The sequence below is a fragment of the Sminthopsis crassicaudata genome, chromosome 1 (genome assembly GCF_048593235.1).
Source record: "Sminthopsis crassicaudata isolate SCR6 chromosome 1, ASM4859323v1, whole genome shotgun sequence".
NCBI classification, from domain to species: domain Eukaryota; kingdom Metazoa; phylum Chordata; class Mammalia; order Dasyuromorphia; family Dasyuridae; genus Sminthopsis; species Sminthopsis crassicaudata.
In genome coordinates, this window is record NC_133617.1 from 182,883,854 (window position 1) to 182,910,838 (window position 26,985).

At 36.5% G+C, this 26,985-nt stretch overlaps 1 protein-coding gene across 1 annotated transcript; it reads left to right on the top strand.

Annotated features, from left to right (window-relative positions):
* The first annotated feature begins 23,013 nt into the window (after window positions 1–23,013).
* On the top strand, window positions 23,014–26,246 carry ID4 (inhibitor of DNA binding 4). The gene is made up of 3 exons (XM_074272517.1): window positions 23,014–24,028; window positions 24,757–24,815; window positions 25,397–26,246. The coding sequence occupies exons 1-2, from the start codon at window positions 23,585–23,587 to the stop codon at window positions 24,799–24,801; spliced, it is 489 nt and encodes a 162-aa protein (XP_074128618.1). The 5' UTR covers window positions 23,014–23,584; the 3' UTR covers window positions 24,802–24,815; window positions 25,397–26,246.
* Window positions 26,247–26,985: the final 739 nt, after the last annotated feature.

Genomic DNA, 26,985 nt, shown 5'->3' on the forward strand with positions numbered 1-26,985 from the left:
TCCATATTACATTTGGTATCCACAATTTCAGAAGTTATATTAATAATTTTTGATCAATGCCCATTTCACATTTCTTATAGGAAAGCCCAATTCCCAAAAGAGTGACATGATATGCCAGTGCAGTTGGTTACACTTCAGGTACCCTATAGAATGGTGATGTTATTATCTCTTTTTATAAGAATTTTCTGTACTATAATTTGCAATCCATTCACCTACTTAATATGAAATATTATATGCATATGTGTGTATTTCGTATGATGCAACCATTATCAGGAATGATGTGAACTCTAACCAAGCCCACCCTGTTCCCATTGTCAACCTTATCCCACATAAAGGGAGGCTACATTCTGCAGGGTCTGGATAATCAAGGCTTATCTTGTTTTAAGACTATTTTATCTTATCATAACCACAGCTTGTCCAACCTACCAAATCTGTAAGGACCTTGCAGATAAGGGACCCTTCCTTCCCCTGAGCTGATGCAATAAAGATACTCTTGCCCTACAGGTAACCTTTGTACCAAAGCAGCCTCATTATCCTGTATTAGCAAATCCTCTTCCTCTTGCAATTGTTGATTCATAATGGCAGGATAATAACAGGCAAGTTTGTTCTCAACTAGGACTCTCCCTAAATTCCTCCCTAAGTCTCCAAACCCTGTAATTTTTCCTCTCCCTCTTCATTTCTGATTTTCAGATGGACCCTTCTCACGCAGCCACCATCTTGATTTGCTTGTTTTGTCTTTTGATGAGATAAAAAGGACTCCTTGTGGCTATGATGATGCCTTTGTGAGTTTTTCACATTCAGAACTGCCCTCCCAGAAATAGGTGCTTCAACATATATATTTGCTTTGTTGATACCTTTGAGCACCTAAGTGGCACAATGACTAAAGTACCAGGCTTACAGTTAAGATGCATCTTCCTGAGTCCAAATCTGGCTTCTTGGCACTTATAAGCAGTATGATTTGGGTAAGTCACTTAACCTTCTTTGTCTCAGTTTCTTCATGTGACAAAGGAGCTGAAGAAGGAAATTGGGCTTGCCTAAAAATAATTAGACCACAATATACTTCACAAACAGTAAGATTTACCATTAAAAAAAAAAAAAGACAAACGTGAACAAAAACAATTAACACAGTGACCATATCTATCAGAGAATATAATATTCTGAACTTATAGACCTTATGTTTCCAAGGAAAAGGAGATTATGATTTACTTGTGTGTATATTAAAAAATATCAACATATACATATATAGTATATATATTTTTATCTAAATTTTCTTTTATTTTCTGTATACCAGTAAAAATTCATATATATAGTATTTTTTCTTATCATGTATTCTCCATCATATCCAAGACTGATATTCCCAAGATCCCTCATTAGTCCAGGCAAAAAAAAAAAAAAAAAAAAAAAATCACTGAGTGAAAAGCATTCATTCTTGAATCACAACACTAAGCAGGGACTAGTGAAGAAGAATTTACAGCAACAGCCCTTTGGGGGCATATTTCTTTGTTTTAATTTTTTTATTAAAATAAATAAGAAAAGAGGGGGAAATGTTTAACTCAGTAGTATCAGATGACATTTGAGAACATAAATGAGGAAACACAAAATAAAATGCTAAGTTTTATTATGATAAACAGATGTTTTTTAATGTGTATCTATATAAACACTTAAGTCTCAGGTGAACAGTATATAGCTCCACAGATAAGGAAAAATGTTTTGCCATGCTAACATTAGGTTTTAAGGTTAAGTCTACACAGATAATCTGGACATGGAGGCCAAATTAAAATACTTCTATCTTCTGAAATATCAAATAATTAGGCCTATTTGGCAGAATAATTTGCATATGCAGCTTCAGTTTTAATAATACAGAAGAAAAGAAATCCATCATTTTCTAATTCCCTGTGCCAGCTAAGGGTATGTTTACAATCTTTTTTCTATCAAGCTACCAAAAAAGGGCATTTTATCTGAGAATCTGTCCAATTTAAGCTCATGCATCTCAGAAAGGCCCATAGAAATTCTCAGGTCCCCCAGGGGTAGGGTTGAAGGAGGGGGAGGATGAAAAGGATGGCCACACAAGGTGCCCAACTAAGTGGGGGCAAGGTCAGATGACTCCCACCACACAGGGCTGGGCATATTTCCATGATGCCAGGCCAATAGGCAGTTTCCAGGGTGACAGGCCACAGCTGTTCCCTGGCCCCAATTGAAAAACTGCATTTTACCTCACAGGCTTCTAGGCTAATGTCTGATTGCCCCCTGGGGTAGCCAGATATTGAGCAGAGGGGCGATAAGAGGAGTACCAAGTTACAGATCAAAGTGCTAACTCTGTGTTGACTGAAAAAGGGTGCTCTGAACAGCTGTGGGTATATGCCAGAGTGCAGGAGGAAGCTGGAGTTAGAATCTGCTCCCCCATCTATAGATATTCAGTTGAAACCCATTCATTCATTTTTGTGTGTATCTTAGTTGCAAAGAAATCCAAGAAGGCTTATTCAAATGTTAATTGAAAAACCTTTCTCACATTCAGAGACCTTAAAAAAAAAAGAAGGGACCATTCTGTGTGCATTCTTCCAGTTCCCAAGCTAACCCCTTCTTGTAAATTGGGTACCTTGGGAAGCTGTATGAATTCTCCCAGGAGGCTGAAGTGTATGGTTACACTGAAGTGGTAACTTACTAAATGGTGTCCCCACAGTCCAAACTTTGAAGCAGGTGTTGATAATGTGGTTCACATTGACACAGTTTTATCTCTATTTTAAGGACATCTGTTTGAAGATGCTTTCCCTCTTTTTTTATCCATTTCTGATAGGCCTTATCCACTAGCAAATAAGGTTTCTATATAGTACTCTACTTGTTATAAATTAATTCAGAATATAGGTCAACATTAATAAAAATCAAGGTTTTAACATTGACAAGCTAATGTTTCTCTCAGAAATTATATTCATTAATTTCCCTGTTCCTTAGGTTGTGATTATGCCAGTATAGATTGACTTCCCATATCCAGTTCTTTACTGGAACTGTTAAGGTGTCTAATTCCTGGGTTAATCAGTAGTTTCCTTCAACCTAATGTTAAACTTGCTACTGAGGAACTAATAAACGAAGAATAGAAGTGCAATGGTTTCTTCCTTAATAGGGGGATTTAAATGGTAGAATATATAGTTGTTTCTCTTTTTGCTCTGGATTTAACATTTTCAAACTCTATGCCCACTTCAGAGAGAAAAAAAAAAGTTATTTTCATTCAAGCCATTCATAATAACCTAGTTCCATCCCTATCCTTCTGCTCACCATATTCATTTTTCTAAGTTAGTAAACTCAGCTCTGGGTAGCTAGGTGGTATAGTAGATATCTAAAGTACAGTCCTGATTTCAGAAAGATTGACATTCTTGAATTCAAATCCCACCTAAAGACACTTTAACTGTGTAACCCTGGTTGAGTCCTTTAACCCAGTTTGCCTCAGCTTCCTTATCTATAAAATAAGATGGAAGGAAAAAAATGGCAAACCACTCCAGGAAAACTCCAAATGGAGTCACAAAGAATCAAAAACAACTGAAAAATGACTGAACAACAAAACTGATGTCTAGAGAAATTTTGAACAATGACTTGTGCAAGCAACCACAAAGTAAGTGGATGAAAATGAAGATGATTATACTCTAAATCTTTTGCTTGGCATCCAATTTAAAGTTGACTCTAAAGGCCTTTTTAAGGTGGGAAGATATATGCAATATTCCTGTTGGGAGGCAAAGAATTCCAATCTCCTTCTTTATCAATAATAAAGACAATGATGTTCTGATTTCATATATTATGTGGATTTATTTTGCATTCAAATTGAAACTTACTAGTTCTAGTTTAATATCCCTCCTTTTTTCTCTAGTAACTGTCTGATACAGAGAGCCTGCTTACTTGGCTGATGTTAGTTTCCAGTTTGCTTAAAAATTTTTCCTTTCTAACTTAATCTGGCTTTATTCCATTTGAGTATAATGTAAACATATGAACAATAGCGTTTCAGGAACAATGAGTTTCCCAGTTTATGTTTACATGTTTGCAAGAATAGATAAAGTGTGTATCAAATCTCTTTCTTCTTTACGGATTGTTATTGGCCCCTCCTCTGATCTTAAAATGTGAAACTACTTGCTTTCTAGAGCCCATAGTGGGCCATTGGCTGATCCATTTCACTCTCCCATCTTTAACATTACTGTTCTTTCTACTATATTCTTTAATCTTTTTCAATCCCTCTCATGATCCACTTCCCCGTATCTTCCCCCAAATATTAAAAAGTTTTTCCCCCCCAGCTACTTTCTAGAGTCTATGAAGATACTATACTCCTATATTTATAAATCACATTAAAGATTTCAAATCACTTGTTCAGTTGTGTCCAAATCTTTGGGACCCCATTTGGAGTTCTATTGTCAGAGATACTGGAAGAATTTGTCATTTCCTTCCCCAGCTGATTTTACAAATGAGGAAACTGAGGCAAACAGGGTTCAGTTACCTGTCGAGAGTCACATAGCTAATGTTTGAGACTAGATTAGAAATGAGGAAGATTAGTCTCCAGGCTGGGCTTTCTATCCATTATGCTACCAAACTGCCCACAAATGATTTTCCTATGAGGAAATTAAACTTTTTTGACGAAGGAGAGCTATCACTCTCTTGTTCTGAATACTAATTAATATAGCACAAGATTATTCTAGCTTTTTATTATTATCATTATTATTATTTGCCATGTTACAATAGTGACTTTGGAGTATTATGGTTCTAAACTAAACAACTAAAACTATCAATCTTTTCCATAGAGTGTTACCTAGTTACATACCTTTCTTTTATCCTAGACATAAGTTGATCTTGTGAAAGCAAGTGAAGAATTTCCCTTTTATTTTATTAAATTTTATTTAACCTCTAAGATTTAGTTTTTCTAACTTCAAAATCAAGATTCTACAAATCACTTAAATTATTTTTATCATTCTAATTGTGCAAAATTAAATTACTTTTATAATCCAAGTTTTAAAGTTGGAGGTAATGAACCTAAGAGAAGTTAGGTGAAATTTATATTATAAGGGAAATTATAAGGGGAATTCTTCACTTGCTTTCACAAAATCAACTTATGTTTAGAATGAAGGAAAGGCATGTGATTAGGTAACACTCTGTGAAAAAAAAGATGGATAATTTTAGTTTTAATTTGGTTTAGAATCATAATACTTCAAAGACACTATTGTGACATAGTTAATTTTTATGAAAAAAAAAAAAAAGCTAGAACGATTTTAGGCTACATTAATGAAGATATAGTGTCCAGAAAAAGAGAGTGATAGCTCTCCTATGCTCTGCCCTAATCAGATAACTGCATCATTGTGTTGTGTTCTGGGCAACACATTTTATTTTTCCATTTATTCATCAACTATTTATTAATCACAAACTCTATTCAGAATACCAAGCAAATCTCTGGATAAAATACAAAGATAATTAAGAGTTCACAATTTAATTTATTACCACGTAGCTCCATGAATATTCCTAGCTGGCCTGAAAATTGCTTCTGTATTTTTTGTTATGTTTCTTTTCCTATTTCTGGTTTTGTTCATTTTTGTTTCTCTGTCAGTCTATCTGTCTCTGTCTCTGTCTGCCGGTCTGTCTCTGTTTCTTTGTCTCTCTTTCTGCCTATCTCTCTTTCCCTTGTGAGACATCACATTTTAGAAAGCATCTTGCTAAGGTGGTATGTTCAAAAGAAACTGGCCAGGATAGTGAAGGGACTGTACACTGAACACTACAAAGATTAGTAGAAGGAAATTGTGATGTTTAGCCTACAGCAGGAAAAACTTAATGGGACATGATAGCTGTCTTCAAGTATTTAAGGAGCTGTCATATTAAAGAGGGACTAAGCATGCTCTGCTTGGCTCCAGAGAGAAGAATGAAGAAGTTTTATAGAGGAAGATTTGGACTCCATGTAAGGAAAAACTTTCTAAAGATCAGATCGGTCCAAAAGTAGAATCTGCTTCTTCAGGGAGATGAGTGGCTCCAAGCTTGACACCTTGAGCAACTGATTGTTAGGTAATGACAGCTATAGCCAACCTTCATCAACTTAGACAAATTACATAAATAGCATTTTAAAATCAATTTTGTTGTTCATCGTGCAAACATAATATAATTGTTTAGGCAAATTCAGTTAAGTGGAAAGGAATCTTTATTACTAAAGTGAATTATGGGATCAAGTCTTAGAGTTGGACAGAACTTCAGATATTGCTTGGCCTAAGTCAAGGGTTTTAGGGTTCTTTCTACTCCACCAGGGGATGAATTCTTTATTCTTTTTCATCACCACCCATATCTAACCCATTTTCAAATCCTAGCTCTTCTACCTTTGTAAAATCTTTCCCATATGTCCTCTTCACTCTCCTGCCACTGCCATCATCTTGGCATAGGCCTTCATCACCTCAAGTTGGGAATATTACAGCAATATGTTGGCTAGTCTTTCTTACTTATGTCTCTTCCTACCCCAATTCATTGTCTACTCAGTTGTGAAACTTCTATTCCTAAAGTACAGGCCTGACCACATCACCCCTCTCTAATTCAACAAATCTAATGGCTCCCTTTAACCTCCAGGATGAAATATAAAAACCTTTCTTTGGCTTTTAAGCCTTCTTAATCCAGCCTCCTCCTACTTTTTTTCCTCTTACACCTTATTTCCTGCCACATATTCTGTGATCTAGTGTCAGTGGCCTATTTGATTTTTCACACATGACACTCTGTTTCCCAACCTAGTTTTTCCTGCCTGTTTCCTGTGACTGGAACTTTCTTTCTCTTCATCTCTGCTTCCTAGCGTTTTTCACTTCAAGTTTCAGCTAAAATCTTGTATCTTCTGCAAGATATCTTTACTGGTACTCCTGGTGAAAAGACAAAAAAGAGTGGGTTGACTTTTTGTTGGAAGAGAATAGGAGACAGAGAATGAGCAGTCATCACCATAGCAGTCTACATTGCTTTCTTCCTAGGACCAGAATTTCTTTCCCCCCTCTCTTTTGCAAGCTTCTGCACCTTAATCTAGATTTCCTTTCCTTGGGACAAAGACCTAATGGCTCCATTCTATTTACCATCCTATTTCCTTTTCATTGGAGGTTTTAAAGAAGGGGTTGTTTGTCAGCCATGTTATAGAAGGGATTCTTGTTCAGATGTGGGTTGAACTAGAAGGTCTCTGAAGTGTCTGAGCATCTCTGACTTTGCTAGGTCATGGAGCTAGTTAATGTCAGATGGCTGCATCTGAGTTTCCAGGTTTTTAGTATAAGACATTTTCTGATACACTATACCACAGTGTAATCACAATGACTTTCAGACCCAATCTTCTGTTCAAATGAGAAAAATATGCAGTTAGTCTGCTATCTTTGGAGAAAACAATTGCTTTTGTGGTTTTTAGAAATCAGTTCTATTACTTTATGGTCATAACACATATTTTAGCAACAACTACTCTGTTTTGTTGAGTGCAGTGAAGAGAATGAGAATATTTTGTCTTCATTTTTGTGTATCTTATGCCTTTCTATATTATTATCTCTTGGCATTTATCTCTGATTTGGATTCATATCTATTGACATAAATGCTTCATTTCCCTCCCTGAATCTCCTTAGATCAGTTGATATGAATTACAAAAAACAAATCGTGATAGTTTTAAAAGGACAATTCACTTAAAATAGAAATGCAGGAAAAATAGAAGAACATTAAATAGCCAACAGCCTCAACATACATTTTCTAATTTAATACCTGTGCATATTCCCTTGCTCATATAGAGGATCCCCAGAATAACTATCTCATATTCAAGATATTCTGTGGGTCTGGATAATGTGATAATGTCCTTATAACCAGTCTTTTGGATGGGTTCTGAGGTATCCCCTTTGCAAGGTGACTCTCTTCTGAAATTTCTTTCAAAAGAAAATGTGTCATCTTTGAATTGAATTTTCTGTTCCACAAGTGCACACTGCATTCTCTTGATTGAATAGAAATGTATTGGTTCTTGTACTGAATTTTTTCTTCAAATGTCCCTTCTGTTCCTTAAATACTGGAGAATCATTTTTATTTCATTTTTATTTTTACTTTTGGCTTCACCATTGCTATGGAGGAATCTGTGTCCCTGAGATTTCTCAGTCACCCTTCCTCTTCTTTTTACAATGCTATCTCATTTGAGATAAAATCCTCAGCAGGACTATGTGTACCATCAATTTCCTGCTGTGTCAAGTCCCGCAAGTCTTGTTGCAAAGGATCAGAAACCAGTGGGTGAGGCAAAGCTTTGCTTCTTTTCAAGGTCTCAGATTGCTCTTCTCAACCTTATTCGGGTTTCCCAGTGCTACAAATATACTACACTATTATACTAATACTTTAGTATACTTACTAACACTTAAACTAGTACTGAGTATATTTAGTATCTACTTGTCTATCCAGTTCATATTTATACAAACAAACAAACAAACAAAAAACAAACAACATTGACTTCTTTGATTGCATTATTTCAATGTGATTTTTTTCTTAAGATTGCTTAAACCTTTGATCCTAAGTCTCTTTTCCCTTTCAGAAGGGATAGATCTGCCTAATAGCCACCTCCAAAAGAACTGTTTTGATCTTCCCTAGAAGAGTTTAGATTTTGAATGCAGTGGCTCATAGCTGGGAAGATGTGTTACAATACTTGGTATTTCCTGTTGTTGTTATTGTTGTTGTTGTTATTCTTTTCATATATTCTTTCCCTTTCTGCCAGATGGATTGTGCCATTCTTAAGCACCTAGGAGGATTATTCTTTTACTTACATAGTCATGACTGCATCAATAGAATGACAATATATACTGTTGCCCTGAGATCTTCAACAATCTATCCATGATTCAAGTTCCACAGGCACTGAACCTTCAGGCATAGCCCTCTATAGCAGCTTCTCCCACTTTAACGGAAAATTAGAAACTTCTTCTCCCACAAAGGTATTATAATAAATACTGTCTGCATCACCAAATTGCATAATCAGCATTTGTACAGATTCAAATACTAAAGTCCCAAGACATAATATGTTTTATATATACTTGCATGTGTATATATTTACATGTATATGTGTAAACACATATACATATATATATACATATCCCTTTGTATAATTACTAATATATATCTGTGTATACCTATATGTATATGTGTGCATATAAATATTGTGTGTGTGTGTATGTGTATGTGAGTATAAAATCATGAGCAGGTGTCTTGGAGGTTTTCAAAAATTACTATGTCTTTGTATCTTGATCACGTTAGCTTTAGCAAGTACTCAAAGGGTACTTCATTTGGTCCCTGAAAAGAACCATAGTTATCTCATTTGAGTCCCTTACATTAGAGTTCATAGATTGATAGACTACTCTCCATCCCTAAATAGTGTGGCTGTCTCTGGCAGTGCTAAGGTTGAAACTCTCACTGTTCCATGATCTGCAGAAGATTACATACAAGGGGTTGTGGTTGTTTCACAGTGATTCTTTGAAGAAAGGAAGATTTCAAAGTGTAGTGATAATTCCCAATCTTCTCCATCATTAACAGAATTACTAATTATTTTCCAAACTATACCACACTAATAGTTGTTTCTTGGACAATATAATAATGTATTAATTTTAGGAAAATATGTAAGTATAGTCGTATATATGTAAAATATATGTGGTTACATTATAATATTAATATAAAATATAAATAATACAGACCATACTGGTCCCCATTGCTTGAAGGCCTAGCAAATTAAATTTGAATATTTTGTCCCTCCTTTACACTTAAGGGGAACAAGGGATATCTAGGCTTTCTGCTATTGGCTTCAGTTCCTTGAATAAGGTCTTCTTTCAAGTGTAGGGGTGTTTCCTTGCACCCCAGTTCCATTTAGCTACTCCCTGCTTAGCTTTTGCACAAATATTTACTTCAAACAGTATAATTACAAACATACAAACTTACTCCCTCAGCATATGGGATACATAATTTCCCTTAGTCTCTTGTATCACCTCAGTCTCTGGGCAGTGGGATTTAAATTCATAGTTTAGTTCAGTTTTCATAGAGCACAGATCCAGTTCCAAGTCTCAAACTATGGGAATTTAGTATGGGAATTTCTTTCATCAGTTCAAATGTATTCTCATGTTTTTGTCAATTACTGTGGTCAAAAAGGTAATTTTACCTAAAGGCCAGCCTTCTGGTGATTAGTCTCTATCAACAATTAATAATGAGTAAAGAATCAAATTTTAACTTTAAATCAGTATCAAGAGGAAAACTGGTTTGTCAAATTTGCTTGGTCTCAACTCCTACAGCACTATGGTGAGAGAGAAACATAATTTCTTCAGATATAGCGCTCTAGTTTTTCACCATCTTCAGCATGCAAGATCTTAAGTAAGCACTCATATCACTTTAATTGCCTTCAATTTAATTGCCTTCAATTTAAAAGTTATGAAAGCTGAAGACAAATTGATGACTAATAGGAAAATATAAACATAATCAAAAGTGACAATAGTAGAATCCTTTTTTCTTAAGGGGAATTCTACAGCAAGAACTTTGTATACATACCAATACTACCCTCAAAAAAAAAAATCTCAACATTTCTGCAATACATTGGATATAAGAATATATATACGAAAGATAATAATTGCTGCAGGCATTTCTTCACTCTTATCCTATAGACAAAGATAATGAGTTTAATTCAAATAATTCAGTTTTATTTGTTTTAGGATTCCCACTTCCCAACCCTCATCACCTTAGCACACATACTCAATGAGTCTTCCTCTTCTAGACACTAATACTAAGAGATTAGGTTTCTTGACAGGAAAGATGAAGGCACTAGATGGTAGATAATACAACAGATGAAGTCATTTTGGTCCAGTAGAAGGTATAAATGAAGTGACCTGAATGTGCATTATTGTACTGAAAAATTGGGGCTCTTAATTTCTCTGATAAATCTCAAGTTTAAAAAAATATATATGTTGTAGGAAGCTGATGCACTACATTTTTACCCCTAATAAGTGATACTAATTAATTAATACCTGAAGAGGAAGGAGTTGAATTTTGTCTTCCAAAAAAAAATGACAAATATCCATTGGCACCAAATGGAGAGGCAATGTAAAGTGGCGAAGTACATTTATTAAATGACTACTATATGTTATATTCTGTTCTAAATATTTGGGAAAATAATGAATGGCAAAAAGAAACAAACAATAACAGTTCAAAAATGAAAAACCAGTATTTTCCCTCAAGGATGTCATAGTCTAATAAGAGAGGCAATATACAAACACTTATATAACAGATTTTGTAGAAGATAAGTTAGATGTCATCTCAGAGGAAAGTCATTAAAGATTAAGGAGGAGTGATAGAAAAAATTAGAAGGAAGAATATGGTTGTAGTTGCAAGACAAAAAGAGAAGTGGGAAGACATCAGATGAAGGAATTTCAGGTTCAAGAAGATGGAAGTGGAACATTTGTGGATGATGCAAGACCAAAGGTATAAACTATCTCTGGTAGTAACTGTGGTATGGTAGAAAAGAAGTGGGAAATGAATCAGTTTATTAATTGGGAAATGAGGTTGTTTATGGTAGTGTCTTTTTCTTTTAAGATCTCCTAGTATGAAAGAAGTAGTTGAGAAGGGAAAAAAAGACAATAGTCTTTCAGGAAAAGAGATTCTCTTTGAGCTATGTAGACATCAACCAGCAGACTCATAATTAGAGATAAAGAGGAATTAGATGAATATTGAAGGAGAGCATTTAATTTGGAATTATAAGACCCAAATTCAAACACAAATATAGCTCTGACACTTGTTACTTTTCTAAATTTTGGCAAGATGCTTAACTTCCCTGTGCTACTTTTTCTAATTTGTAAAAGGAATGCCAACATAAATGACCTCTAATGCCCTTTGTACCTCTAGTTAGAGCTACATCGATATCGATCTATATCTGTATGTATTTAAACACACACATATATGTATGCATGTATGTATGTATAGTTATATTTGAGAGCTCATCCAGTAAGAGAGGAAAAAGAAAGAAATAATGGTTGTTCTAAGATTCTGTTTTATCTCTGGCAAAAAAGCCTAAGTACAAGGAACGTAGAGAAATATGCTCTGGAGAAAACTATAGGATTAGGGATATGTCCATTAATCAAGAATCTTGAAAACTAGCTTCAGCAGTTTGGGATTTTCTTATCTATAACATGGAATTACCATTGATGCCAAAAAGGAGAAAAAATAATGATTTCAAAATTTTGGAGTATGGTTGACTGAAAGACAGATTTCAGTTGCAGGACACAAGGCAATATTTAAGAGGTTTTATAGTCACAGGACAACTAATTTCTATAGTTCTTTGAAGCTTACAGCATACCTTCCACACAATAATACTGTAAGACAGGCAAGCAGAGGTACAGAGAGAAGAAAGCATTCCCACAATGTTACATAGCTGATATATGACATTTGTGTAACTAGAATCCAAGTCCTTCTATTCTCATTTTTGCCTACACCATACCAGATCATGCTACTCAAATCTTTTCAGCTACCTCAGGCTATCAAATCCCGTTTTCAAAAGAATAACTCTCTAATTGATCGATGAATGGTTAGTTTGTGTAACCACTGGTTTTGATCTATAACCTATCACATATCCACAAGACAAAGAAACAACCTATGTGGTGTTATTTTAATTACATCACAAAATAACTAGGGTTATTCCCAATTACTTGATTTATCTGATTTCTTATTTTATCATCAAATACAACCAAGCGAAATTCTTAATTTAATGAGTAAGAAGAATAGATTAGTGAATAGAGTGCTTAACTAGGTCCAAGTTTTATATCTGAAATTTACTAGCTGTATGACCTTAATCAAATTGTTCATGTTTCTGGGCTTCAATTTCTTTACCTGTAAATGAGAGGCTAGGCTAGATGATCTTTAAGGTCACTTGCAGCTTTGGGTCTATGATTCTTTGATCCTTTCTAAACTTCAGTTTTTTTATCTTAAAAAAAAAAAGAGGTATAATTATATCCATGCAATCTACCTCTCAGAATCACTTAGCTCAAATAATGTTATGCATATGAAGCACTTTGCATATTTTAAAGTGTTATATGTCATGGTTATTATTGTTATTATTACTAGCAAGTATATGTTAATCATAACAGTTAAATCCAAATATTGTTGTTAAAAAATGTTCATTTTGCTTCCCAAATAACAATGGCTTTGGTCCCCAAGATTTCTTACTTTCATTCATGTCCATTCAGTAATAATTTACCATTGATGTTTTTATAGAAAAAATCATAGAAGCTGCTAATATTTTAATCTTTTACAATGATTTAATAAAATATGCTTTGTAGTTTGAAAATATTTGTTATTTCCTGAAGTGACTTTTTTCTTTTCCTTCTTATTTTTAATCTGTCTGTTCTAACAATGTAATTCTTCAGTTGGTTCACTGCCAGGGTATGCATTCTAAGAATCAATGAGTTTACTAAAGAATCCATGGAAATATCTCATAGATTACTCTTTGAAAGGCCACAATTGTTCTTGGATATTGTTTCACTTCTTAGGAGCCATGACTATATAGAGATTCAATGGGCGAGTTTTTCTATATAAAAAGCTCATCATTGGCCATGATGAACTCAGATGAAGTATTTATAAAACTATCTAGTGCTTAGATTGCATTTTTACTCCAAAGAGTATAGAATATATTCAATTATGATTTTCTTTATTTTACAATGGCTTGGCATACATATTAAAAAGAAATGAAGATGCAATTTAAATAGTCTCAAAACTAGCCTCTCACCCACGTACACAAAGGGGATTATAGTTTAAGCTATTCAGTAGAAGGAAATGATAGTTTTATTAATTTTACTACTTCTATAGTTGCTAAAGGGAGAAAGGACCTCCAAAATAATGTTATGAAGTAGTAAAAAATGGAAACATTTCAAGGATGAATTAAAGGCAAAATTGTAATTGATTTGGATTTTCCTAATAAGGACTTATAACAGGATAAGATTAAAACTTGACCTTTTCTTAATCTTTTTATGATTCTTCTCACTATAACTAGACATTTAAATAGTTATTTTATTATCAACTAAACCTAACTGCCTAGCTTACTGTATATAAGATTGCTTGACTTATATTCACAAGAGACCTTGGTTCAGATCTATCTTCACCACTTACTTGCTATGTGATCATGGACAGTTATTTACCCTTTCTGAATTTTAGCTTAATCATTTATGAAATAGAGAAAGTATACCTGCTATGCTTTTGTATCTTATAAATATATCATCTATTATATCATACATAATAAAATATGCAAACAAGCCAACAAATAGTACTATCTAATAACAAGTCAATAAACATTTTTGTCTATATTATGTAGAAAGCATTGTACTAACAACTCTAAATCAAAAGATAGTTTTTTTTAAGTTCCTGAAAAGCTTAAATTCTAATAGGATATAATATATACACAGTAAAACATAGTCATTTGAGAAGGGAGATAATACTAGGAACTGAGTATAAGCAAAGATAAAATATCAGATATAATATTATTTATGTCCTTCATCAAAGAAGACCAGTGGCATCATGGGGTGATGTCTCAATTCATGTTTGATTTGAATTTAAATGAGGCAGTTACACAAAAATCATCAGCCTTACTCTCTCTTCCTGAATCATTGAAGTACAGTGGTAAGACAAAAGTTGAGACAAGTGGCAATACAATTGTTGATCTTGACATTTTTGTTTTCTAACTAAGCTCTAATATTGTATAGCACCTTCTTCATCCACCTCCATGATCAGGGCAACAAATTGTTTTCATTTGCCCATTTCACTAAGGGAACTCTTCCTATGCTTATCACAAAATTATACATTTCTATATCTGGAAGAAACCTCAGAGATACCTGATCCAACGAAGAACATCAAAACCAGAAAATGAAATATCATCTTGGAGTATACTATACTGCTACACTTACAACTGTGTAACTTTAGATGTGGGACTCTTATTACCCTGAGGTTCAATGTCAAAGTGCTAGACTGGAATGGGCGATTGATCAAGAAGCTATCATTAGATTGTTTTTTGGAATATAGAGTGACTGGAGAAATGTCTATGCCTAGATGCCCACCATCATCAAGCCTCCTCAGGAAGAATATTTTCTGCATTTACATGCTTACATGCAAATGTAAGTCCTTACACGCTACAGTGTGAGCAGATAACATCCATGGTGTAACTAAGACTAGAAACAAATTCTGTTCATTGAGGTTGCACCTTTACAGCTTTGTCATTTCAGACATTGTCATCCCAGTAAGTAGCTTTGATTTGGTGGGGCAATAATATTAATAATTATTTAATATTATGAATAACAAAAGAAATCTGAAATAATTCAAAGTGGAAAAACAGAACTAAGAGAAAGGAGTACATGCTAGTCATAATCAATTAATAATCATCTATATGCCAGTAACTGTGGTAAGCATTGGAGATACAAAGGGAGGCAAAAGACAGTCCCTGCTCCCAAAGGGCTTACAATCAAATAAATCATAATCATGAAAGAAAATGAATGGGAATGAATGGATCAAAGGAATTTTTGGAGTCATTGAAGGGCCTGAAAGTATTATTTTATGCAATGAGATTAGCTCATTGAAATGTATAAATTTTTACTAAGCAAATTTTAATAATTTGCATTGTTGCTGAATGTTGTTGCCAATGAAATATTAAATTTTTAAAATGAATGATATATTACATGATTTCACTTTTCATTATCATTGCACCTATCACATCTATCCTCAATTAATGTGCCAGCAAATATTTATCAACTAACTGAAACTGACTGATCACTGTCTGACAGACATTGAGCATACATAGAAAAATTAAAAAGTTTCTGCTTTCAAGAAGCTTATATTCTAATTGTAGAAGCAATATGGATATAAATAAATATGTGCAAGATATAGAGTAGATAAAAAGGTAGCTTTAAAGGGGAAAGTACTAGCAGCTAAGAAAACACAGAACATAGTCTTTCATAGAGTATAGGATTCATTAATCATTAGTAATCAAATACTTAACACAATTAGAACAGAAAGGTAATATACAGACCATAGCATCTCATTCTTCATTTTACGGTAAAGGAGAAAGCAAATAAAAATCATTTTTGTTGACTTTCATTATTTTTATGCTCCTTTTAAATAAGTATGAAATGAACGTCGAGTTAATGATGATATACTCAGTATGCATTAAAAATCTATAAGTAATAACAAGTAGTTTATAGTTGCAGATAATTGATACTACAAACTCTTCAGAAAATGGGAAAATGAATAGATTACATACTGCCTTGATAGCATTTTCTGTAAAAATTTTCTCCCTCTATCAGCCTACCTACATAATGTCAATAGTGCTTTCAAATATTTGTTTCATTGTAGTGTAATAGCCAGCAGTAAGGAAATAAGGAAAATATGTCTTATAATAAGGAGCATAGTTCAGGGTTATACTGATAAACTCACGATGATAACTGATCCAAAATGTTCTTATGAAGTTTCAAAAACTTTGATTATATAGGCATACCTTGAAGAAATTGCACGTTTGGCTCTAGACCACCTCAATTGCAATAAAGTTAGTCATACATTTTTTTTTGTTTCTCAGTGCATATAAAAGTTATGTTTATACTATACTGTAGCCTATTAAGTATATAATAGTATTATGTCTAAAAATATTCCTTAATTAAACCATACCTTAATTTTTAAAAAATTCTTTATTGCAAAAAAAAAAAAAAATCTAATCATTATCTGAGCCATCAGTGAGTCATAATCTTTTTTGAGGGTCTTGTCTCATTGTTGATACTTGCTGACTGGGTTGGTGTTTGCTTAAGGTTGGGGTGGCTGTGGCAATTTTTTAAAAATAAAAAATCAAAAGAATTTGCTGGATATTTATTTCATTTGAATATTTAAAACTCCATTGTGGGGTTATTAATTGGACCAATTTCAATACTGTTTCATGTTAGGGAATAGAGGACTCCAAAGAAAGGGAGAGAGATAGAAGTACAGCTGTTGTAGAATACTCAGAATTTATTGATTAAATCTCTTGTCTTTCATGGCACCCCAGAATAATGATATTAGTAATGTCAAAGATCACTTATCATAGATTATCATAACAGATATAAGAATATTTAAATAACACAGAGACACAATGTGAACACATGCTGTTGAAAAAATGGTGCCAATAGGCTTGTTCAAATCATGGTTGCCACAAACGTTTAATTAAAAAAATACTATCTTGGAAGCTCAAGAAAAAAAAAAATAAATAAAATGATGTATATGTTAATGACTCACTATTCTTCAATATGTAAAAGCATACAAAGATTTTTTTTTACAACAACCCTTGGAGTTAAACCATACAAGTGTTATTATCAGTCCCACATTAGAGATGAGAAAAATTTAGGTTCAACTGGATTAAACATCTTACCCATGATATAGGTAGTAAATTTTTAAAAAGTAGTATTTCAGCTCAGATACTCTGACTTCAAATCTGGTGATCTTTCCAAGGTAGGCTTATACTTCTCAAGTATAATCAAGTATAATCAAGGTTAGGTGATAGTACAAGAATAGAGCACTAGAGATAGTACTAGAGTACTACTAGATCAAAGTATGCTGACTTCCATAGCTTTGAAAACTCTGGAATAGCATTATTTATCCCAAATATTGTCAAATTGTTACATCCTCAAAGTTCTTCCCTAAAATCCTTTCTACTTAGCTATCCACGCAAAAAACAATTTCTATTCCAGGAAGGAATAGAATGGTTAGTTTGGGTTTGGTTGCATTTCTTAACAGAAAAATGGCATACTCCAAGCAGCTATTTCTGCAAAGCATATTGTTGACAACTTAAATGGAGCTAGAAGATGCTTCCTTATGATAATTCAAAACTTCTATAGATAGTGATCTTATCAAGGTTGGTATTTCTTCCATTAGCATAGTTTGCAACCTATACATGCTTTCAAATCTTGTCTGAATCTTATGTTTTGCCATAAATCCTACAAATTGTCTGCTGTACATGTTGGAGTCATTTGTTGCATTTGGGCAAAATAAATCTTACATTCAGAACACAGTTAAAATGATAGAAAATTGTGTGCTACTTAGTACCTTAGACCACTTTTCTATCACTTTTTTTTTCATTATCACTCAAGAAGAAGGAAGCTCTAACAAAAAAAAAGATCATTTATTTTTCTGAATTGCTATATTCTAAGAATTTTTTAAGAAATTCTCTCAAACTGTGAGATTGTTAGAGATTTTTTTGATTTCTCATTCAACTCTTGATCATGATTTTTTTTTTCTTATCAAGAGATTTTGAAGTCCAAAGCACTATTCAGTTTTTCCCCAAAATGAAACATTCCCTTCTCAGGGAATCCCAAAACAAATTTAAATCTTATCAGTAATATTTTAGGGGTTGGTATGAACTACTTCAATCAATCCATTAATAAACACTTATTAATTACTAACTATGTGCTAGATACTCTGCTAAACTAAGCACTGGGGGATACAAAAAGGTGCAAATGATAGTCCTGATCCTCAAGGAACTTGTAGCCTAATGGGGAAACAAAATGCAAACAAATATATTCAAAGTTAATTATATAGAAGATATATAGGAAATAATTAACAGAGGGAAGGCATTGGAATTAAGAGGAGATGGGGAAAGATTCCTGGGGAAGGTGGAATTTTAGTTAGGATTTTGAGGAAACAAGGCAGGTTGGCAATTGGAGGAAAAGAGGGAGTTCATTTGAGGCAAGGAGGATAGCCAAATAGAATGCTTGGTGCTGAGAGATGAGGTGTCTTTTTCAAGGAAAGGCCAGGAGGCCAGTGTTAATGAGTATTTATGAGGAAGTAAGGCATATGAAGACTAGAAAAGTAGGAGAGGGGTAGGTTATAAAGAGCTTTGAATGTCAATCAGGACATAGGATAAATGCATGTAGCAATAGTTCAGTACCCAAGAAGCTATTCTGAGTTTGAAATTCCCTAGTACTTAATTTTCTTGTAGCAAGGGACCATTGCATATATCACTCACTGCTGCATTACACAAAATGGTTGCCTGGTAGCCTAAAAGTGAATGTGTCCCCTTTTATACTCAATTTGTACTCAGTTTACTTAATAGGGATGTTAACTTAAGCACCTGGTAAATGTAGTACCCCTTCTGACTTTGTGGTTGAACCCACCCTCTTTCTTTGCAGGTGGTAAAGAAAAGTGAATGAAAGACCCCATACCACACCTCCTAACAACAAAAACAAATTAGACTGAACAACTATATGCTTGGATATGCTTGCTTCACATAAACACAGGGCAATTGTGAATCTTAATAGACTTGGTATTTCAATTCTGCAATGGTCTGATTAGCATCTAAAATGCAGAGTGAGTCTCCACAGACATCTTTAGATGACATATATATATATATATATGTGTGTGTGTGTGTGTGTGTGTGTGTGTGTATTACTTCAATCAGTTGGCAAGACAAATATTTTTCTTTCTTTCTTTTTTTCTTTCTTTTTTTTTTTTTTCTGAGACAATTGGGGTTAAGTAACTTGCATAGGGTCACACAACTAGGCAGTGTTAAGTGTCTGAGCCCAGATTTGAATTCAAGTCCTCCTGACTTCAGGGTTGGTACTCTATCCACTGTGCAACCTAGCTGCCCCCAAATATTTTCTTAAAAATATTTCATCCTGGGTTTCCTATCTAGATCATTTTTAGAAACTTCTCATACCTATCTATGAAATTGTTCATACAGGATTCTAGACATCACTGTCAATAGTTCTTAGTGGTTTGCTGTCATATAAAACTAAAATAAAACAGATTGGCTTCTATGTATTTGAATGACCGCTTTACTCTATATAACTCTAAGTCATTTCAATCAAATAATCCTTCAGCAAATGTCCCAGTCTAAGTGTCCATTGAGGTTAACTCAATGTAATTTAGGACTCTTCTAGAATAAACATAGCTCATTTTTATTTATTTCTCCATGCCCTAAAATCAGGACCATAATACCCTACTTCTATCTACAGCACAAGGATGAGGTAAAGGCTCGAAGAATGCCCTCCTAATCACTGTTAAAGAGACAGCTAGGTGGCACCATGGATGGAGCATTGGGCCTGAAGTCTGGAAAATGAAATGAAATTCATCCTCTTTCCTAGCTGTGTGATCCTGGCCAAATTACTTTGACTTCCTTGCTTACATCATCTGTAAAATGGAATTAATAATAATAACTCCCTCTCAGAGTTGTTATGAGAATCAAATAATAGTTGCAAATCATAATGTGAGTGGCAGATAGTAGATTCTTTAAAATACTGATTTTTTTTTTACTTTTAAATTCCACACTTGCCACATTCTCTTCTGTAACTTTCTAGAATTGGACAAAATTATATATATATATATATATATATATATATATATATATATATATATATATATATATATATATATATATATATGCATATATATATATACATCTTTTTGTGTGTTACAGATTTACTCAATTTTAAAAAACAGAAATATTCTACTTTTTCTTTATTTATTTAGAGATTAGCAGAGTGCTACAGATATTTTACAAGTTTAACAATTTTTTTTTTAATCTATTCATTCAATAAGGTTGAGGAAAAGTTTGAAGATGTGGATTTCCAAGAGCTTTAGCATTATAAATTATTACCTATTTTTAAAAGAATATTTATCTGGAAATTAACACAAGAGATTTCTCAAATTAAGCAATTCATTTCATGGAAACTTTGTAAAGTATTTTTAAGATTCATCTTTGGGTCAAAGTGTAAATAATAAAGGTAAAACTAGGAGCAATGATTTTTTTTTGTATTTCAGTGATTAGCTCCAAGATAACAACCTATACCTAGTTTTTTTCTGCATTTTTCTAACTAAATTTAAGGTAATTGATGTGATTGTGGGTATCTGTTGTGTGCAGGAATATGCAGAAGTCCCCACATATGTGCATTTTGACGTTTCTGTACATGGACACATTGAAGTATATGTACATATACATATATACAGATATATAGATATCTGTATATCTGTATATATATATATATATATATATATATATATATATATATAATATGATGTATATCTCCATTACACATATATGAAACATCAGGTATAAAAAAAGTTTTATTTCTATTTTCTTCTAAATAGTAAAAGTTGGCAGCTGCCACACTGGGTCTAAATGCAAATATGTATATACATGTAAAAGCCAGTCTTTATTTTCCTAAGAAATAACATATTGGATAAGCATTACAAATCTTTAGCTTTAATGGGGGTGGAGGAATACATCCTTTATCTATCAATGAAAGTAGCATAAAAAATAGTTTCTCTTCATTTCATCAGAAGCAAGGAGTGTTCTCTAGGGAAATGGTTCACCAGTCATAAAATCCACAAGTGGGCAAGGTATTGGAAAATAGCTGTTTGCAGCCAAGATACTGGCTTTCCTATCTGGAAAGCTTTCCCTCTATTTGGTGGGCAGGGGGGAAAAAAAGGCAGTAAAGGGTAAAGTGCTATATGTGTTTATCACCTAGGAAAAGGAAGAATCACTCCATACGATTTTAATTCTTAGAAGAAAGAATGTGGTTTCATTTAACTACGTCCTCTGCCTATTTAGAGAGGAGAGTGAGGAAAGGGGCTCGCAAGGTCAAGGTGTTTGACATCTGAAATCTCTTCTGTCTCTAAATCGGTGATCCTTTGATCCATTTCCCTATTGACTTTTAGTCTTTATTCCCTTTGCCAATGGGAAGAGATTTATTTTGTTTAGAGGAGGGCTTCCAAGGTAAAAAAGGGCTGCACCAAAAGTTGTTAGCACCCGATGCTTCCAACCCCTGCAAAAAGACTAGCCGTTGGAAACGTAACGCAAAATCGTAAGAATCCTGACACTCCATGGATTAACAGGCTGCAATTCTGTTTTCACCAGAGTAAGGACAGGAGCAAGACTCAGGGGACTGTAAGTGTTAATTTTAATGTGCTGTTGCAAAGAACAGGAATTGGACATTTTCAGCGTCATTTTTAAAACACGGTACATTGACTAATACGTGAAGTGGTGCGTTAATGGGCTAAATTAACTTACAGATATGAATTTTACATAAAATGGATTAATATTATATGTCATAGTGGAATTTTAAATACTCAATCTCCATGAATTTTAAATAGTTACGTGCTCTAATTTAATACTCTAAGCAATTGTTTTTCTTGAGACCACTTTTGTATTCATTTTGGACAGGACCAAAAAAAAAGATTTTTTTTTTTTGTTGTTGTTATTTATAAAATCTCCTTTCCTGGTATTTTTTTTTTTTTTTTAATGGAAAGGCTAGACACTTCACTCCAAGATTATATTTCTGGACTTGTAAAAAAGGCTTTGCTCCTGATGATGAAAGAACGAAAGAGCACAATACACAAATGTAGCAGCGCGAAAGAAAACACGATCTGTCTTTCTTAAGGTGCTAAGGTGCTCAAGTCCAAGCTACAGGACTGACTGAGTCAGTGGTGGAGGGTCTCTCAGCGCGGGCTCCCCCAACCCCCACGCACACGCTCGTTTTTAATTCTATCAAGCTAATGGGAGGCTAGTGATGGGGATGGCCGGCTGGATACGGGGATGCAGAGCTCCTCCAGTGCAGTGCCCGGGCAGAGAGTCGATCCAGCCGCACATTCCCGCAGTTTTTCCTAGGAACTTCTCTCTCTCTCTCTCTCTCTCTCTCTCTCTCTCTCTCTCTCTCTCTCTCTCTCTCTCTCTCTCTCTCTCTCTCTCTCTCTCTCTCTCTCTCTCTCTCCCTTCCCTTGGGCACGCACCAGCCTTGCCCACCTTCTCTCATTCTTTGAGCCCAGACCCACAACGTTGACGGAATGGAGCATCCTTCCCATTGGCCCAATCATCATTCCCTGAGGTGGCACCGTCCGCCTGATTGGTTGGTGGCCACGGACCTCCCGCCCATCCCCTTCATTCCCTTTTCCCTCACCCTCCCCACCAACACCACCCTAAACCCCACCAACCCTTCCACTCCCTCCCGCCCCCGGCGCCCCCTTCTTTGGCTCGCGCTCCTCTCCCCGGGCCGGCGCGCGAACCCCGCCCCCTGGCCCTCATTCTCTATAAATAAAGCTACGCTGCGGGCTGGGGAGAGAACAGAGTGGAGGCGAGAGAGTGTTCAGGAGAGAGGGAGTTAAGAGTGTTTCGGGAGAGGGAGTAAGAGCGCGATCGAGGGAGAGCTCGGAGAAGGCGGAGAGGAGACAGCTGCAGCAGCGGCGGCGGCGGCGGGGGCTTTTAGTCTGAGACCAGAAACGAGGGGATAAGGAGCAGGGGTGGGTTGGGCGCTTTTTTGTGCGTGTGTTAGCGTCTTTCTTTCATTCTTCTTAATTTATTTTTATTTGTACGGTCCAGCGGCGCTCCGCTGAACAGAAATTCCCCCGCCAAACCCGGACCTCGCTTCCAGGAACAGGCGGTTCTCGCTGTCAATTGTGTTGCCAAAGGAGTAGGTGCGATCCTCCAGTGTCTGAGGAAAGGAAGGATAGGGACGGAGACAGGGAGCTAGCGCGGACGGGGACAGCGGCGGCTGGGTGGGGGGTTCTTCGGGCCCTCTCTTTTGCCCTCCCGGGTCACCTCTTCTTGGCCGAGGGCAGGATCCGCTCGCAGAGGGCGCGCACCATGAAAGCCGTGAGTCCCGTCCGCCCTTCGGGCCGGAAGGCGCCGTCGGGCTGCGGCGGGGAGCTGGCGCTGCGCTGCCTGGCCGAGCACAGCCACAGCTTGGGAGGTTCGGCCGCGGCCGTGGCTGCGGCGGCGGCGGCGCGCTGCAAGGCGGCCGAGGCTGCAGCGGAGGAGCCGTCCCTGTGCCTGCAGTGCGATATGAATGACTGTTACAGCCGCCTCAAGAAACTGGTGCCCACCATCCCGCCCAACAAGAAAGTCAGCAAAGTGGAGATCCTGCAGCACGTTATCGACTACATCCTGGACCTGCAGCTGGCGCTGGAGACGCACCCGGCTCTGCTGAGGCAGCAGCCGCCGCCGCCGCCGCCGCTGCACCACCCCTCCTCCGGGAGCTGTCCCGCCGGGCCCCCGCGGACTCCACTCACGGCCCTCAACACCGACCCGGTAAGAGGGCGCCGCTCCTGCGCGGGCGGGCCGGGAAGGGATGGAGTGTGCAGCTAGCGCGGGCTCACTGCTCGGGGCGCACCGCGCTCGGGAGGGAAAGGGACGGCGCTGCGGCGGGGGACGCTCCGGCTCTCCGGAACGAAGCGAGCCCTCCGGGGTGTGTGGCGCGCGGAGTGGCGGGGCCGTACGGTTAGCTGGCTAGTGCGAGGTCCTCACGGGGACCCGCCCCGGGCCGGGAGGGATATCAGGACCTGCCAGCGCGTCTGGAGACTGGGGGCAGGACCGGAGATTGTTGTTTGGTTTGGTCTCTTGTGCCCTCTCGTTTACAATCCGGGGGGGAGTGAGGAGGTTGCTGCTGGACTGTGTCCGGGAGGGAATGACAGCTTCTTCCCTCTTCTCTTCTATGGGAGAGCCCGCTTACTCCGATCCTGCCATTCATTCCGTAACCTCCAGTCCTGGTTGTGTGGAGGGGACGGAGAGCGGCGGTCGGATCGGGCTGTGGTGCTGTCCAGTCCCACCTGTCTGCCTCGTCTGGACCTGCTTTCTGAGCTGTCCGTGTGTGTGCGTGCGTGTGCGTGCGTGCGTGTGTGTGTGTGTGTGTGTGTGTGTGTGTGTGTGTCTGCTCGAGTGCGGTATCCACAGAACAAAACCTAGCGCCATGAATACGTTCATTATTCGATCCCGATAACTTTCCCTCTCTTTCTTTTACGTTTTTGTTACTGTTTTAGGCTGGTGCTGTTAACAAACAAGGGGACAGTATTTTGTGCCGCTGAACTACACTCTCGAGGTGAGTGGTCGTTTGCCTTTCTCTCCAGGTGCCCAGTAAGTCTCCTTCACGCAGCTTCTCCTCTCCGCCCCCCCCCCCCCCCGCCCAGATCCCAGAGAGCTGGGCACATTCCCCGTGACTCAGTTCCCCTAGAGCCTCTCCACCCTAGTTAATAAGTTAGGTCTGTTCTTGCCTCCGTCGGTAACTTAGTGCTCACTTTAAGACGGAGGCGAGAGCAAGCAGTCTTGCATCCTTCTGCAGCGCTTCTCCGCCTGTCTGTCAGGCAGGTTTCGCCTCGATTTTTTTTTTTTCCCCAGAGAGGCACTAACGCTGTTCCGGTTTCTTTTACCTAATACTGAACGGGAGAAGAAGGAAATGGGTTATTGGGAAAGGGGCTCCAGGGAGGATTCCCTCTCCAGTGCTTCTAGCAGGGGCTTGCAGCTGTGTATCCCTCTGTTTGGCCTAGCCTGGGAGCTTTGGTTGTTGTTTGACCTGGTTTGTTTTGGGTTGTTGATCAAGCATGTCTTGTGTTTTGTTGGTGGCGCCAGTTAGTCTGGAGCAGAATGGTTCACACACCCCCTCTATTCATTCCTCTTCCACAGGTGTGCAGCAGGCAGAGCCAGAGGAGCACAGAGAGAGACAAATTAGAGAGGGAGGGGGAAAAAGGAAAAAAATCAGCCATCAGAGGAAAGGAAAAAAATCAGCAAACCCTAGAATCCTTTTCATGGTCATTCCAAGAAAAAACAAAAACTTTCACCCTTTTTTGCACGTTCATAAGCATTTAAACATGATATCTGTTTTGTCTCTTCATTTATAGCAGCTGTGAATTGTACATTTCTGTGTTTTTTGGAGGTGGGGTTAAACTTTTGAGCAGAAAGTGTGACTGGACTGATGAATAGAAGACCAAGAGTAAATCAAACTTTAGCAGTATACTTTGTGACCAAGGAGCTGAATTTTTTTTTTTTTTGAAGCTTTACTAATCTACCAGAGCATTGTAGATATTTTTGACATCTATTGTTTAAAATAGATGATTATATTGGGGCCAGGGAACTTTCTTCTCCCTGTGAGAATGTTACATATTGTATAGATAACTGAGTGACATTTCATACTGTGTATATATAGAGATGTTCTATAAGTGTGAGAAAAGTATATGCTTTAATAGACTACTGTAATTATAAAATATTTTTAATTAAATATTTTTTGTAAATATTATAAGTGTGTGTTTTCTTAATCTGGGAATATTTCTTTTGGAAAATTATTTTTCAGCTCAGTTACAGAGCTGACAATATGAAAATATCTGGAATGTCTTTTTTTGTTTGGTTTGGCTTTTAATTTGTTTTTGTTTTGCCCAATGTCTTAGACTCGGAAGTTACAGTTATAGCTAGTGGTCCGTCCTGCATGACTGCATGAGATGTTTAATCATAAATAAACTTGTTCTGAGTCCATACAAAATGTGTTTTCTTTAATATAGATGGAAAACCTTGTATTTGTACCATACATCCTGAAAATTCACTGTCAGTTGAGGTACAGGGCTTCTAGTGTATATATAAGATGATTAGAAGGAATATGTTGGCTTTTATTTGTTTTTCTTTTAAAGATACAAAAAAGTGGATTTGACAGACTTTTTGCATATGGGGTGGGTAAATGCTTGGATCTTTAAGAGTGTAAGAAATCTGTTGTTGCATCAAAATGAAAAGAAATTTATTCACCAAACTTCATTTTACACTAAAGCTTAATAATCACAAACTTACATGTCTGTACAGAACAATAAATTATAGAAACAAAAAAAATGTTCTCTGCTTGCAACCAAAGGACAAACTCCTACAAATAAACAGTTACTGTTTCCTTTCTCCAAAGAATAATGATAGGTGACTGGGGAAAACAGCATAATGGCAAATCCTTCAAGCAGGGATATGTTGTAATCAATTTTCAAACGTTAAGTAGACCAAAAAAAAATCTGATGGCCGCATCTAGATTATTTTTTATATAAAATGATTTTCACTACACCTGTGTTAGTTACAGTTAAGGAACTGTTAAGTCTCTTGTGATGTGTAACTTTTACATGTGAACATTAAAGTAGATTTATCTGTCTTGTACTGTGATTCTTTGGCCTTATTTCTTCAATCCTTCACATTTATTTGAAGGGTCTATTTTTAATTTCTTTTTGCTTTTTTTCTTTTTGGGGGCAGTA

Bases quoted from the DNA above. Each gene is read 5' to 3' on its own strand.
- ID4 (XM_074272517.1), top strand. From the start codon at position 23,585: ATGAAAGCCGTGAGTCCCGTCCGCCCTTCGGGCCGGAAGGCGCCGTCG. The intron at 24,029-24,756 runs GTAAGAGGGCGC...TTACTGTTTTAG, and splicing joins CGGCCCTCAACACCGACCCG to GCTGGTGCTGTTAACAAACA.